This window comes from Sardina pilchardus, chromosome 10 (genome assembly GCF_963854185.1).
Source record: "Sardina pilchardus chromosome 10, fSarPil1.1, whole genome shotgun sequence".
Lineage (NCBI taxonomy): Eukaryota > Metazoa > Chordata > Actinopteri > Clupeiformes > Clupeidae > Sardina > Sardina pilchardus.
This window is the reverse complement of record NC_085003.1, coordinates 3,317,787-3,334,679: the sequence shown is the minus strand read 5'-3', so window position 1 is coordinate 3,334,679 and position 16,893 is coordinate 3,317,787. Positions and strand designations below refer to the sequence as shown.

The following is a 16,893-nucleotide window of genomic DNA, read 5'->3' as shown; positions in this document are numbered from 1 at the left end:
TAATGACCAAAGGGGAAAAAATACATTCAGTAAAAATATTCAATGGTCCAATAGCTTATTTTGATACGATAAGCATAGATCCTCCATCTACAATGGACATACAGAGTAGCCTACTATAAACTCTTCAATAGCCTATATAAAAAGTGTTCCGTGTTTTTTGTTTTGGGAGTGTGTAACGCCAGCGTTACAGGGCCATCATTTTCGGGACAGGTTTAGATTTCCACATTGGGAACAGTTCCAGAGTGGTTAATTGTGTCGTAGAACCGGAGGACAGTTTTGTACTGCAGAAGTTTTTCAGCAAGACGACTGCTCCTCACTCCTTTTCCCAACTCCACAGTTAAGTCTGAGTACCTTGGTGATAAAGACAAAGCAATTACGGTCATAAAACTGATGATGGCTATCAAAACAATAGGGTAGGCCTGTCAGAAGATAGAGAGCCTACCTGTGTGATAGTTTCCAAAAGACTATGGTGTTAATTGCCATCAGTGCAGACAATAGGAAGAAAAAGCCCTCTAGGTTTCCATCACTCAGAATATTCGGGTAAAATCCACCTATAAATAGTTTTTTTTTTAAAATCCACAATCAATAGTCTAACTGCATATTTACAAGAATGGAATATACAGTAGCATAAAATGAATAATTTCATACAATGTAGACCTGCCACTTTTGAGGTTTGTTTGTTTTTATAGGCAACCATTATCATCTTCAAATTTATTTCAATGAAGGACAGATTAACACATGATGTTCCAACCAGCCACTGAGGCTTTTGCACTACATGGAGTTTTGTGGTGTGGGTTGGAAACACTGTCAAAAGGATAGGGTCAGGTATAGCAGCCAGCAAGTGTTTACCAGAGGCATTCATGACAAATATTTTAAAGTATATTAAGGTCTTCCCCAATATACCACAGTGCCACAGGAAACTTACTGTCAGATACAGAAAAGACCAGCTGGACAATTAAAGCCCCCAGAAAACATCCTCCTCCATAAGATAAAGTCAGAAAGTGCAGAGCAATTCCACGCAAATGACTTGGAGTCAGACAGAAGGAGATGATGGAGCCTGGATGATGTTTGACAGGGAGAGAATTTCAAATGATTTTCAGCGTTATTTTAGTGTCCATTTGCGCCTGTTTCTGAGATGACCTTTAGGGAAGGAGAGGACTTACATGCTGGGCTTACTAGGGCCTCTGCCATTCCCAGTAGAATATACTGGGGTGTGAGCTGGAAGCAGGCCATGGAGGACACCTGCAACACTTTCCCTGACAAGGTCTGTTGCACCAGGGGGTATTCCTTCCTGTACATCTCTGTGATACCAGCCACCAGTGTAGAAAGAGTGGCACATGTATGACCCAGAGCTTCAGGCAAATAAACACAATGACCATTAGATATAGACCTATTAGATATAGACCATAAATACCATATTTTAATTTCCTCAGTCTCCATATTTGATTATCTATTACAGTGAATGCATTTATATGTTTATTTCACAGAATAACACTTCAAGCCTTACTTATTGCTGTAGCTGGAGAAAGGGGCTTCTTCTGCATGGACAGGTTGCAGGTGCTCACAAATTCAAGTAGGGGAGCGAGCAACAGTAGTGGCAGGATGCTAATCACATTCATGGCAGCTATGGGCAGCAGGAAGCCATTCATATTCAGATTGGAGTGCATGGTCTGGAGATAGTAGCCTGACGGAATCTGGACACACAGTGCACACATTGGTTAAGATATTTCTTCAAGGACATCTGCTAAATGCTTTTGGAAGGTGATCTCTGTCTAAATGAATGATCACCTTGACACCTCTTTAGAAACTAGTCTTTGTAGAGATGAAATTATGTGGGACATGACTGATGACCTTGGACTTGCCTGTGTTATGCAGGTGCGGTAGATGAGCTGGAGGATAAAAAGAGGAAACAGCTTTGCCAGGATCTTGACATTCTCAACGTGTGTCTCACTGTATCGGCCACCATTGTTCTCCTTCGCACGGTCCAACCAACTGGAGACATCCCCACTCAAGTAACGGTAACGTAAACAACACATCTTCAGTGAGTTCAGGAACACACCCATTGTGGTCAGTAAAGAGCTTCCTCCTGGAAAGAGGCAACATATTTGTTTTCTTCTGAATATTCCCTCACAGGCCATTAAGACAAATTGAGACTAAAATATTTTTTGTTTAAGTGAAGAAGTTTATGGAGTCATAACAACCTTTCTTTGGGCGGAAGGTTAGGTTGCTTCGCACCATATGTATGGCAATGAGTGCAAGTAGAACAGATGTAAATGGAATAAGGAATCCTAGATTTTTGGCCACAGACTGCTGGATGTAGGCGATTCCCAAGAACACCACTGTAGAATTCAGATTGACCAGCCAAAAGAACCTATAAATGCAGGTGATAGTCTCACATTCTTCTATTTAAAATGTCACAGGTGATTTTGCTGGTGATATAGAAGTATTTATTTGCCCTCTAAATATGTTTTCACAGCAACATTTTAAATTAGTTAGCAATGAAAATCATGGACCCCAGCAACATTTTTTTATGCAAGCCATGACCATTTCTGCACAGCATAACAGGTAGAGCAAAGGTGAAACCCACCAGTTGAAGAAGGACAGGAGCTGATGTTGGTCGTAGCCCTGCAGGTGATAGGCGCCCATAGGACAGAGAATGGCTCGAATGCCGCCTATTCCTAGAGCAGCAGCCAGGAGGCCAATGTAGAAAAGAATCTGCTGCTCCCTGGGCTCCAGGTGGTGTATTATATTGTGAGTATCCATATAAAAGTCCTCAAACGGGAATGCCACCACTGGAAGCATAGCAGTACCTGAAAGTTTAGTTGAGAAAATAACTGATGAACAGAGCTTTCTCTGTCCAGTTCCCATTTTTTTTAGTAAATTTTTTCATCTTCATATAAGAGATGTTGTGGTGTTGCAGCAACAAGTCTGAAATGGAGTTAAGAGCAATAACTAGAATAATTGATCAGTCTAAAGACAGTCTAACTTGGTGCTGGTGAAGCTACCTTGCTTTTGCTGATGCACAGTATGTCAATAGTAGATCAGAAAGGCAGATGCGCTCAAACTCCGAGTTTTATGAAGTCTTTGGGTGCGTAAAAAGAAAAACTAGTTTAAAGCAAAATAAACGCACTCGCGAATATAATCTTGTTACTTTATTTAACTAGAAAGCATGAACAAGACGGACGCGTTTCGGCTAACAGCCGTCCTCAGCGTCTTGGAGAGGATAGGGCAGGTGTGACTAATAACAGGTACAGGTAGGCTACGTCACCAAATTGCCAGTTGAAAAGCATGGTCTGAAGCATTAAGACACATATGGGGCATGTCCAGTTAATTGTAGCTATCGTAATACATGGTCAGATGCTAACCTGGAAATCCAGACCCAAATGTACAAAAGATTCTGGCTATCAGTAATGAGAATGGTCCAGGGCGGTACCATGCATGCATTTGAAAATATGCAATTAAATAGCACTCTGACCAATGTTTCCGGACTTCGAGATTGCAACGCTGTCGTCATCTGTTTAGCTTGCCTTTGGCCTGCCTATATCAGATACACTGATATGATTGATACAGTTGGCTCCAAGGACATGGGTAATGAGCATCATAACAGATTTCTAGAGTTACTTGCTGAGCAAATTCACATTGTGCTCTCACGAGAACTCTGGATTTCCTGGGTCGGACGCCAGGCACATTGTTCAAAAGGGTTGTTCTATATATTTCTTAATTATATTAGTCATGTGTGTGTTTTAGGCATAACATCCATTAAACCAATGAGAGTGACATTCCTTTTAAGAGCAAGGAGCGCAAATCAGACCTTTTCTGTAAAGAAAATCATTTTATGAGATAACCATCTAATAACCATGACCACAGTTTAATGCTCCATTCACAAATGCAGTGTAAACTTAACCATGCAAATACATTTTATTTAGACTTGATACATAAATCTGAGTCTAATCTCATTTAACATTGACTGAAGTAAAGTGGAAGGGTCATGTGGTTAGACCAATAGAAATGTACAATTATTTTTGGAAATCACGGACTCCTCTGGAATAAGGACGATTCAACTATCCTACATATCCAACTTGCTTTAGTGCTCATTTCAGAATCCAGCACCCATGTGTGGAGGTGCATTAGTGCCTACAGTATTTCGTGGGCATGGTTGTGCCTTGCCAGATATTATCTGGCAAGGCACAACCAATTCTGAATGATGTACACAGGTTTCGAGCAACATACTGTCCCCCAAACAATGTTTTTTCAGGGAATACCTGCCTGCTGTCCAGACCTGTCAAATTGGGTGCATCATGGAATGCAAAACACGATTAAGGGGACCCCAGACTGTTGATTACCCCAATAATGTTTTGAAGACTGAATAAAAATCCTTATTCAAATTATATCAAAGCAGACGAGTCATTGCCTGAAACTCGTTGCTGGACTTTGTGACAGGGCGCCTTCAATATATCTGTGCTTTACATGCGCTTTTCACTTTAGACCAGGTTTTTATCTTGGTCAGTGGCATTATCGTTTTTAGTGGCAGTAAAATAGGGACTCTCTTTCATGCGCCTGACCACACCTATTTTTTTCATTGACATGCCTGTGGGAGCGCATCATTCATTTGACAGCTCCTGAACTTGAGTGTTTGGCGGAAAAAGCATCACTGCGTTGGATATAAGAAAGGAAAAATACTTGCATTACACTTGGTTCCACAATCCGCTGTGTGTAAGACAGGGCCCTGTAAGGGCTGAAGGCTTTGATGGGCAATTCACCTTTCATCTGATATTCTAGCATCTATTCATTTTCTGGTGTAGCCTACTGTCTTATCTTCAGATGAAGACAACTTTTAAACAAAAAAAAGAGATTCTTACCAATGAAATGCATGAAGGCGCACATATAGAGAACCTTGGTCCTTCCTAGGCATGTCTCTGCAAACCAGCCCACCAGGACTGGTGTGAGGGTACTAGCTCCAACAAAGCACAAGTTGACAATGGCTGCCTGGTGGTTGTCATATCCCAGTTTGATTGTGCAGAAGAGGATCATGTTACAGACGATCCCAAAGAAGGTGAAGCGCTCACACAGCTCCACTAGGAGCACACAGATGATGACCTGCAGTTTCTTGCGGCTGTGCCGGGGCTTGATGCTGGGCGGCAGGGCCATCCCGCTGGGCCTGCGGGTGGTGGAGACCCGCCGGAGGAGGTGCGCCTCCTTCAGCCCGGGCGTGTCTACCGCTCCCATGCTGCTGCTCCTGGGCTCCCGTTGGGACTGCTGGGGAGGAGAGATGTCATCCTCCCTTTGTAGAAACTCAGAGCACGTGTGGCCATTCCACACATAGCTGGTACTTTTCAGGGACACTGATGACCAAAGGCTTAGAGACGCCTGCACGTGTGCATTTCTCTTTGGAATGTGCAAAGCAGTGCTACGGGGGATGTTTACCTTCTTATCTTGACTCGGGTGTGAAGCCAGTCTGTAAGCAGCCTCGTCACCATGGCACCAGAGGACACAGAGGTGCTGAACGTGCACGTGAAAATGATGGATGCATAGATCAGCCCCCCTCAGACACTATCCAGAAATATCAACCTCTTGTCTGAGCTGCCAAGTCAAGTTCCTTCAGATCTCTTATGGTTCTGTTAGTAAACTAGACAACACAAATCTTAGCCAAACATGAAGCACCAATATAAGGTTGTTAAACATGGTCATGTGCACTGGAAGGTTGATTTGTTTGTGTAGCATCTGGAACACACGCTACATCCTTATAAGGATGACTCAATTGACAAGCTAGTATTAAAGAAACTCTGGCAATAAGTGCAAATTAAAATTAATTAAGTCTAGTACCAGAGAGTATATGTAAGAATGTCACACTCATTTGTTAAAGAGGCAGTTGGTGAGGACATAATTGTAGGCTTTTTTTTTTTTTTAAAGAGGAACTGAAACAATTAAAGCAACCATGTGAAGAGTGTGACAGTGTGTCTCACAGCTAGGACTAGAGCGCTTCAGCTCATTTAGGCTACCAGTCATGACACCTGACAACATCTGTTTTTACTCTCTTTGATTCAAATGAATTTGAATGTTTTAATATTTCTAAAACTGTGAATGTCTTATTTTCTTTTCACAGTAAGATGCAGAAGGTTTGTCCAACATATTGATGTTAATATGTGTTTAACAACTACTCACCATGGTCACAATTAGGAAGACTTTGTGATGTGAACATATGAAGAATACTGTATGTCTAAAATTGAAACTTATCTATTCCCTCTTTCAGGGTGAGATGGACACATATTATTGTGTGGTTATTCACCTTTTACTGGCATCGAATCAAATGACATGGTGCTGTGACTCTGTGATGTCAACTCACTGCTCTGAATGGCTGCAGTGGGCCGGGCCACAGGATTTCTGCTTGATCCCCCCAATTATGATGGATAGAATAGGCCACACAGGTGGCACTGAGCAGTCCTGAATGGAAGTCTACAAGCAAAACTTGAGTGAGCAGAAAGCAAGAGTGTTGATGGGAGGCCTGGCAACACCAAAAGAAGGCTCAGCCTGTGTGGCATGCTGGTGAATGACTCAAGACTCATGTTGCCATGGACACCCTCAGTCTCAGTCCATTCACTGTGTTTGAACATGACAGGATTATAGATAGACACGACTTATATGTATCTGAAGAAAGTGTTTTCAAAATCCAAATGATCAAGGTGACTCATTTCCCCCAAAAAAGGCTCAAGTTGTCCTACATTCAACACTCCTTGCACAGTGAATATGACCACGGTCTCAAAGAACTTTGACATCAACCAAAGTCTGATTCAAAGCTCCTCAAATGTAAGCCGGAGGAAACTAGATGCTGCCTTCTGATGCACAAAGAAGATAAAGCATGTTTCCCAAGTCTTCTCCATCCCCTACTCCTGCAACTCCTTGGAAACAGCAAGTCATGCCTACCAAGGCCATTGCATGCCTTACGTATGCAACCTTCAGTCTTACAGCATCTCCCCTTGATTACTCAACCATTGTTTAATAATGCAGTACACATAGACCACTAGACATGTTCGAACTGTAACAAAGTTACAAAATTAGTTACAAAATGACATGGAATCATATATGAACCATACTGTACCACAGAGTGTGTGTTTGCCTGTCTGTATCTGTGTTTGTGTGTACACCAGTATACTGGTGAGTTGTGTGTGGGCCTTTGGATGTATCAGTGTCTGTACAGGTTTGTATGTGCTGCTCCACGTCAACAAACTAACAACAAAGATTTAAATGTGCCAGTTGCAGTGCCACCCTGTGGATATAATTTCTTCAAATTCAGCACAGTGACATCGAAACACTGTGGCGGTGATTTCACATGTCAAATTTCCTTAACTTTATCATAAGATATTGGCACAGGCATGTCCTGAAATATATCAATTGCAGCACCCCATGGTCATAATTTCCTAACACTTGGCATGCATCCAGAGAATGTAGGAAGGCAGCCTGTCAAATTTTGTGAACTTTGAATCTGTGAATTGGCTGCTGAATTTCGATTGGCTGTTGGTGGCCATTTTGTGATGTGACCAAATATAGCCAAGTGTAAGCATACCAAATTTCAAAATTGTAACTTAAGTTGTTCTTGAGATATACAAATCTATGAATTGCACTGGACATGTTGAGAGAGGCCTGCAGAAGCTGCATGGGTGATCTCAGGTTCAGTCTTGGCCGGTTCTGCTCCTTTTGAATCCTGCTCTTTTTGAGTTTAATGGACATTCACTTTCATTTTCAATTTAATTTCACTTATATGAATACTTAAATATAATGGTATTATATAATGTTATACTATAGGGAGAAAAGGCAGAGAGAGAGAGGGGAGCAGAGGGAACATTGTGGATCGAATGAGGCGATATCTGTCCAGCAGTCATCTGAATCAATCATGACCCTTGTGATGTTACCATCACAGCAATCTCTGGCTCTCACAATGATGCTATATGCCACTGTTTGGATGTCTCACTCCGCTGTGAGGCAGAGTCTAAACAACAGCACTGGAAGGAAAGAGAGAAAAGGTGGTGGTTCCACCACCACTCGCCACTTGGACTTTCCCTGCCCATGCTGCACCAAGCTATGTGGAGCACTCGGCCTCTGCAGCCATCTGCAGACCCACAGGTAGATGCCCAAGGAGAGGACAGTCCTACTTGTCTTGGGTGACCGCTGATGATGTTGATGGTTAGGGCATAGCACTGAGGCAACAAAGCTTTATCCAGACCAAATCTACAGCAGGCAAGTTGTTATGATTATCTAATAAGAACAACATCTGTTTAATCGCAAACTATATTGACATACATGTACAAGAAATGCTATTCAAGAGGCCAAATAATGCTTCAACATGCTCCTTAGGGAGGTAAGGATTAGGATTACTAGCATGACTATGGAGTCCCTATCTGTTTTCTTCTGTGTACATGACATGGCTACTGTGCTTCATCTAAAATATGAAACGTTTAGTCATTGGTAGGATGTAAAACAGTACTTTGAAAACTAATAATTTTATTTAACTTTATGTATGTGCTAAAGCAGGTCTGAGAGGAAAGGAAAACTAAAAATTAGATTCTTCTTTGCTTAGCCTATAATGGCCGGGTTTCCCAAAATTGTTAAGAAGCTCTTAAGTGCTAAGAACTTCTTAGGAGCGTTGTAAGAATGTTCTAAGAACGCTCCTAAGAAGTTCTTAGGACTTAAGAGCTTCTTAACGATTTTGGGAAACCCGGCCAATGTTTGTATGCATAATTGATCTCAATTTAACATAAATATATGATTTTATCAACTTGACTTAAGACCTGTGATTTTGATTGTGTTGTCATTGTGATTGTGTTAAAAAATGAATTTTAAAAAATCTATGATTGATCTATTTTTTTGCTCTTTATTATACTAAGGGAGTTTAGGAGAGTGTGATGAACAGAATTAACCAGACTTCCTGATATGCAATAAATAACACATTTCAACTGAATTAATCCCTGTTTTTTCCCTTTCCAGCAAGATGAGAATTTAGGGTCATCTGAGATCAATTATTTCTGGACACAATTGGCCTGTTTTCCCTCTCACTCCCCTGCTGCATCTCCACTACATGCATCTGCTTCATTTGTGAGGTTGAAATGATGTCACTAGGGGGCGCTGTTTGAAAATGAGTAGCAAGATGAGGAGCAACATGTAACATTGATGTTGTAAGCACTAAATAGCATCAGAGCAGTGTAACATCAGTCTAACTTTGGGAGTTGAAATACCTCTGTGATTTATCCAGTAGGGTGGACAACTTTAACTGAAGATATTTTATCTGCCTGTCCACCTATGTTTCTCTCTCTTTATTGCACCACAGAGATTTCATTGTAATGGCTATTGCTATTAATGTCCTATACTTAACCAAGCCGAAAGTTAGGGGCGATTCGAATCACCTGCAATGAATCAACTGACTCAAATGAGCAGGACATGGCATCCTTTTCTGTTATAATATTGTGCCAGTCTTACACAGAGTTTTGGACCCCTCCTTTCGTTTCCATTGTCATCTCTATGCTTACTCGATGGGATTCAGGCCATGGGCTCTATAAACCACTTTGAGACAACTTTGTTGAATCCCCAGCAACATTAATGAATGACATTGTGTATTATGTTTGCAGTCTGTGTTCTAAGTTAACTTTTAGGTCTTGATTCTTGCCATGATGCCCTAATCAGAATGACTATTGCCTTTAAGAGACTGATGCTGCCCCATAGATGCACAAGAAGCTCTGACCCTCACCAAATGAACAAAACGACTGGTATTGGTAAGGCTGGAGGACTGGGCTGAACAACCTCTTCCAAAACCACAGAAATGATGAAAAGATACACTTTGGACAAAATGATGATTACTATGCCAGACACTGCCAAATGTTTGAAAGGCTGTCGCTGCTACAAATGGAAGATTATTTGATTCAAACAATTCTTAAAGTGCAGCATTAGGCTGTGCAGGTGCAGCCACCACATCATTCCACACTGAGGAGTTAAAGGTGTTCAGGTTTGATGATCACCATCTGGACCTTTGTCCATAATGCCCCACATTGCAGTACATTACTGGACAAATGTGATCTAGAGCAGAAATGTCAATAAAAACTATTTTGTTTATGTTCCCAGGTGGACAAAAATGGAGATGGAGAATGGAGACCGATATGGACATGTCCCTGTTCCCAGAGCAGCAGTCTTAGTTCTGAGGGAGAGAGCACTGGTGAAAAGACTGGGGGTAATTGGCAAGGAGGCTTTTGATTTGTGGCGTAAAAACGGCCTGTGGAGATGTACAGGGCAAAAGGATTATGCCGTTCCTTCTGTTGCGTACAGCCAGACGCTTTTTCTCCCATTGGAGCTCTTGCCATTGACGCCAGGTTGCCCCAGGGTGTTAAGCTGCTGGGGTGCCAAAGGCGCCGTTGTAGTTAGTGACAATAGGGCTCCCGCAGATCAGTCTGAGGATGTGATAGGAGAGCTAATGTACCCGCTCCCAAGGCCACTGGGTGCACTGACATGGTATTCTGATGATAACCACAAAGCCCTATTTGGACCCTCTTCTGAAATGGGTATTCATTTGGACTAAGGCAAAGAATGCATGTTTTTGTGCAACCACATAGTTTCATTGTTTCAAATAAAATCACACTACCTTATTGTGCTGGAGTAAAGCTTTGCAAACACTTAGACATGTGTTACTTCAAGCATGGTTATCGTCTACATCATCCATTTAGGCATCTTATCCATACTATAGCACGTACATCATACTTCTATATCACATGTTTTCCCAAGGTTACCCTAAAATGTTGGCCCCGCTGCCCAGTTGGGTATGTGAGAAGGAAATGGAGAGTATGCATTCTGGGTATATTGTGAGCAGGAGGCGGGATAGGAATGCCATTGAATCTGGACTGTTTTATGCACATTCAGGCTCTTTTGTATGAGTGCTGAGGAAGTCCATTGTGAGGAGGGACCCTCAGAGAAAGGCGGGCTCTTAGGCCCATTGTCTCCCTGCGCTTCTTCTCTAGCTAGCCCAATAACTGGAGGCCGTCGGAAACAGTCCCCAAAGGGGGAAAAAATATTAGCAGGCTTTGAAGATTAAGAGCGGGACATTTACAAATACAAATGTACTAATTATGCATGCCAAATCTAGGGAATAATTTCAATGACTGAAATAGTTTTTCCACCTAATTGTTGAAGTGGATAGCAATCACCACAGAGCTGCTCTATCAATATGCTTGTAATTCGGAGAAATTGGTGATATTGTGGGAATGAGTAAATCACTTTGTAGATGGTTATTGAACTGAACATTCTTGTGTAAACCATCTATCTACCAGATACAGCTGAGGTTCCAGTGCCTTGTTTTATCACATAGTCTCAAATGACTGTGTTATAAGCCTTAATGTGTATATTTTTTATGTTCTAATCTTATTTATTGTGTTCTATACAACAACACCACCTTATTACTGTCACCATCACCAAGCAGCCAAATGTTCAATATGTTATATAATTTATCCAAAGGAATCGAGTTGGGACTGTCTGTTCCTTCGTGTGGTCTATACTTTTTTGTAAAACATTTTGAAAGATATTCATAAATCCTTATACAAATGTCTGTCATTATATTGTTGTCAGGGTTAAGTCTGTGAGTTTTCCCATTCAGTAAGTGTGTGTGTGTGTATGAGTCACCTCTTTATGGGCTCACTGGCCATGGCTGACACAGAAGTCTGGGTTGGGTTCTGATGAAAGAGCCTTCAATGCTGCCTCCCATCTTTTCTTCTGACACTCAGGGAACCTGATGTCATTTGTAAGCACTTTGATTTAAAATCCAAGTTGGGGGCTCTGAAGGGGTGTTTTGTTCTTGGACTGGTATGCTGAGAGCTCCACGCTGCACTGGACACAGCTCTCAGACCCCAGAAAATGAGTTTGGAGACAGACTCACAATTGCTCACAGAGGAGAGTGGTGCACTGGAAGCCCACAATGACAGTTAATCTTCATAAAACATGAATGGTAACCAAGGCTCGCAAACTGTTGGACTCAACAATACAGCAGCAAAGCTTTGAATATGGATGGCTCATCAAAAGTATGAGAGCCAAGTGCAGGGACTCTCAATATTGTTCTGAAAGCATCTCTTTTTCATATCTTGCATTTCATCAGTGATTCACTGATTTGTAAGAGCAATATTTATGAATAGCCTACTTCGAGAAAGCACAAATACACTCCTTTAAGGTAAAAAGAATAACTTGATTCATATTATGTTCGTGCTGTAAAACAAATATCTTTTCAGTTTTCATGACAGTTACAATTTTTTAGAGTAGGCTATTGCTGCCTTGTTTGTGTCCCCATGAAATATCAATGAGAGAACAGTTGAACTACAGTAGCATTAGAATAAGAAGTGGGCCATTTCATCATGTCGACACAATCTTCATTGGATTGCCACAGAGGGTGGTTTATGGCTCTTTTCTTCAACATTCTACTCTAAAGAATGAAAGTATTTTTCCATTAGTATTGCCGTCAACTGCAATACTGCTAAAGGATTTGTAGTGGATGACCAGATCTCCAAGCAGGGCATAGCAGGTGCGAGTTGTCACCACTATCACCCACAATGCACTTTGAGCCATTGATTTGGCCTACCACTAAATTGGGATTTGGGTGACATAGGTCGTTGTCAATAAAACTGGTGTAGCAAGCTACTGTAGATCGTAGTGTTACGTGAATTGAGCTAAGGCAGTGAACCAAAAACAGAGTTGATGGGGAAGCAGAGGGATCAATGTCATTTCTGAGGAAATGAGGTCATGGCACAAATTGTTAGAACACTGAGATCTGACTGGTTGCTAATACCAATCTATATTGCCTATGTAAACTTTGTAGCCTATGCAAACTTTGAGGGATACATTTTAAAAATCAAGTCCTTTGGGAGCTATCATAAAAGCACATTAAAGGATGGGTGGAAATATGTTTACTAATTTTCTATTCTGTTCAGCTCATCTTGAGACATTGTTTCAGGAGATTAAATTAATTTATTTGGCTGTCTGTGGGCCAAAACATGTTGCAAATAAGGCCTCCAATAAACCTGCATGAAAAGATAAATCATAATTGTTTTAATGAAGGCTATTGGTTCTTCTAAAACTTTCCTTATTCCTTATCCTTATTTATACTGTTATCTCTAGAAATATAGGGTACAAAAGGGAAGGTTTCAATCTAATAACTGAAGAGACCTGCACAAACCTCAAATAACAGCCCAACTGGCACTATACAAAATGTGCTAACATGGTATACAGTACATGTTTTGGTGATAAAGTTGGCAATGGAACCTCGTGCTGTGACAGCTTGAGGTGGTTCAGCCCACAGAGCTACAGAGCTGAATGATGCTTATTGGCAGCCATTGAAACAACAGATGTGTTTGCAAATGACAATACAGATGCATGCATCTAGTTGATTACTGTAATACCATGTGAATCAGTTGATTTGAAGATAATACCAGAACTAGCTGCACAACAAAATTCAAAAGTTGAAACAAAACTACAAAAGAGTGTTTCCATTCAGTGTTGCTAATATACTGTATCTTGGGGTTAAGGTTAAGGGTTTGGTCAATTTAAATGTTAAGAGGTCCTGGGTGTCAGGTGTAAGTTTGCTGGTGTTTCCAAGTCTGTTTGACGATTGGACAAAAACTAGGCTATATGATGTCTTTAACATAAAGTATGAACTTCATCATATTTACCAGCCAAAGCCTAGCAAATGCAAAAAAGCTTAAAATGCATTTAGTTGCATATAAAAAATCATTTCAGGTAAACATTTTTACAATATACCATCCGATCTCCAAAATCATGCTGCATTTGATAAGGTGAAAAGTAAGCTTTGTTCAATGTTCGTGATTTGATAACCTAATATTATCATGTCAAGATTTGTTGGAATCATGTAGCCTACAGTACAGAGCATGAAAGCAGGCCTATTAGTAATTTAGGTACCTTTTGGGTACCTTTGGGTACACTCTCTTCAAATGAAACATACTGTCCAATTAAACAAGTTCCCTCTATTTAGGATTGTTCTGTGTAAATCCCACTGAGGATATCCATATAACATTCCTTGACACGGCATAATTAAAGAAATTATTGACATCCAGCCCTCTACTACTATTTGTCCTGCTATGATCAAAGTAGATCAATGCTGCATAGTTGCTCCCATAGGTGTCCCATTTATCCGAGGCCTTCAGAGACTCTTAACACCAAGTACTTATAGTAGCCCACACTACAATTGGCCAGTCAATGAAATGAAGAATTATCTGATTTTATTATATATTGTTTTGCATAAGAGCATTTGGAAGCATGAGATCAAGTCTCATAACAAGTCCTAGAAAAATAATAGGATATGAAATAGAATATCTACTTTCTCAAGTGCATCCTGACAGCACCAAACTTATGAAGTGCTCTCTCTCTCTCTCTCTCTCTCTCTCTCTCTCTCTCTCTCTCTCACACACACACACACACACACACACACACACACACACACACACACAATGCCTGTATTGGGTGTAGATTCAGTTTTTCAGATTTAGATTCAGATTTTTTTCACTGCAGAAACATACAATTCAACAAGTGAGAAGCATTTGTGCATACATTACAGATAATCCAGTGTTAGTTATGCAAATGTATTCACAGGGGTGCACCCAGGGAGCATGCAGAACGTTATTAAAGTAGAAACACCATCCCATCAGTGAGACATGACCAGAAAGCTCACGTATATGCCTGAAGGCCACCGACAGAACAAATTAAATAAAATACAAAAATACCCTACATCTTGGACTTTTTAAATAATAATAATAATATAATAATAACAATAATAATAATAACAATAACAATGGGGCAATTGCTCTGTCGCTAGTTTGGAGTTTAACATGGTTTTAAACTCCAACTCCAGTTTAAAACTGTGTTAAACTCCAAACTAGCGACAGAGCAATTGCCCCAATAATAATAAAGATGATGATGATGATAATAATAATTACAACTGTTTTGTTGTTGAATGCCAGAAATACTGAACTGCCCACTAAGAATTGACCCTCATCATAGAGCATAAGATTTCACAAGATAGCCACTGTAGGCACCATAATTGTAATAATGGTTAGTGTGTTATATAGTCTGTCAGAATGTGTTACAGATTATCATTAGTTAACATTTATTTTATTTAAATGCTTAAAATGAAAAGATTATTGATCAAAATCCAGTAATTTCTCAAAAGAAAGTAACAAAAAATAACATGTTTAACATGTAGCATATACTGTAGACAAAAACATGTTATTTTTTGTTACTAATTTGAGAAATTATATATATAAACATGTCTGTACATTTATTGGGGTCTTTTCGGGTTTAGGCTACTGTTTTTTTACTGGGTCAATATGGTCGGAGCAAAATCTTAACTCCACATGTGGAGATTGACTGAAGACAGGACCACATTTCATGTTGAAATAAATGCTCAATGCAGTGAGCTATAAAGACAACACAAACCAACACAAAGCCCCTTCCCTGGCTCATAAGTAGTATGACTGTTGTCTAATGGTTTTGAGCAAGTTTTCTAAGATGGAGCCTGGTCTTTAATTGTGATCAGCCTTAAAAACTGACAAACAAACATTTTCCTATTAGTGATAGTGAGAGAGAGAGAGAGAGAGAGAGAGAGAGAGAGAGAGAGAGAGAGTGAGCGCGCAGAAATGTTGTTAATTAAATGCTTGGCATAGAGGTGAGCCCCAATAGCCAATTCCTGTGATGTTTGATTGTAAAAGCTCCAACCTCCCATTCATGTGTATCCCAGTATAAGATGAGGAGCTTTGCTAAAGGTGACAAGTCCCCCCCATATGACCTCATGAGACTTTTTAGTCATTTTGTTAAACTGAATGTCGGAGTGGTGCGGCCGCATACACAAGTAGGATCTTTCCAGGCACTTTCCTGACACATACTGGCGTTATCCCAATTAACCCACATTCTACGGCCACATTAGACCTATTCTCTTCGTATTGGATCTTATTAACTGATAATTTAGTGCTGAGCATGATTTTTTTTTTCAGAGAGAAAGGCATTTTACTTTTCTCGTGTGTGCAACTTCACCCCTGTATAGAAAGTAGCGTCTAGATTGATGTGGTCTGTGGGCGGCGCACACCGTAAAGCGCAGCTCTCTGTCTTGTTACGGCCGTGGGTTGCATTCGCACCGGGGCGAGAGTCGCCAGCGCAGTGTGGAGCGTGTTAACGCCAAAGGTTTACCGGAATGAGACAAATGTAAACTATTTCTCGCAGTGGGAGTGTTACCCCCTATAACTTCATTCAACCCATCACCCATTCTGCGAGTACTAAGTAGAGAGAACATGGAGGTTACCAGCTTAAGGAGCGTTCTTTGGTTTGGTCAGCTCCTGCTTCTCTGTCAAATAGGTAAGGACTTTGGAAACCTACTTCTTTGAGTAGCCTAGCAAATCTGACTTATTCAATTCGCGTCAGCTGCAATATTGCAATAGGCTAGAATGTGTTTTGTCTGAAACAACTTTGGCTATTGCTCATAAAACAAGCTTTAAAACACTGAATTGAGGCTGTTGTTTTGCTGTTACGCATGAACACCGAAGTTCAAGTACAAACAGGTTCCATGGTATTCTAGGTCTTATTTATAGGCCTATATATTCCAAGGAGGTCATACCGAAATTAGTTTTGATACCTAGTTTATTTGTTAAATCTTAAAATTCAGTGTTGTGCAGGTCGAGCTACAAAGGGATAAACCAATTCCACTAAATACGACCAGCATCCGTCTCAGGCAGGAACTTTGGTTTGGGCTGGGCTGATTGAATCTCTACTTGTTCAGTTTGTTCACATTTTCTGTTTTTAAATAAATACTGCAAATAAATACTGCAAGCATACTAGCATAGACTCTCAAGCGGCACCATACAATATCGCACT

At 40.6% G+C, this 16,893-nt stretch overlaps 2 protein-coding genes across 3 annotated transcripts in view; one reads left to right on the top strand and one right to left on the bottom strand.

Moving 5' to 3' along the window:
- Positions 1 to 212: 212 nt before the first annotated feature.
- Positions 213 to 7,026, bottom strand: slc15a5 (solute carrier family 15 member 5). The gene is made up of 10 exons (XM_062547859.1): positions 7,009 to 7,026; positions 4,860 to 5,499; positions 2,588 to 2,810; positions 2,202 to 2,371; positions 1,863 to 2,083; positions 1,508 to 1,694; positions 1,164 to 1,352; positions 926 to 1,057; positions 443 to 551; positions 213 to 351 (listed from the first exon to the last, which is right to left on the bottom strand). Exons 1-10 carry the CDS (start codon positions 7,024 to 7,026, stop codon positions 213 to 215), a joined length of 2,028 nt encoding a protein of 675 aa, XP_062403843.1.
- Positions 7,027 to 16,167: 9,141 nt separating this feature from the next.
- Positions 16,168 to 16,893, top strand: part of ptprz1a (protein tyrosine phosphatase receptor type Z1a) — a 45,422-nt gene continuing 44,696 nt past the window's right edge. For both annotated transcript variants that reach the window (XR_009940473.1, XM_062548339.1), the window contains exon 1: positions 16,168 to 16,377. Coding sequence is in view for 1 of the 2 variants with exons in the window: in XM_062548339.1 (XP_062404323.1) it covers positions 16,314 to 16,377 (64 nt within the window). In the remaining variant the exon portion in view is untranslated. The remainder of the gene's footprint in view (positions 16,378 to 16,893) is intronic.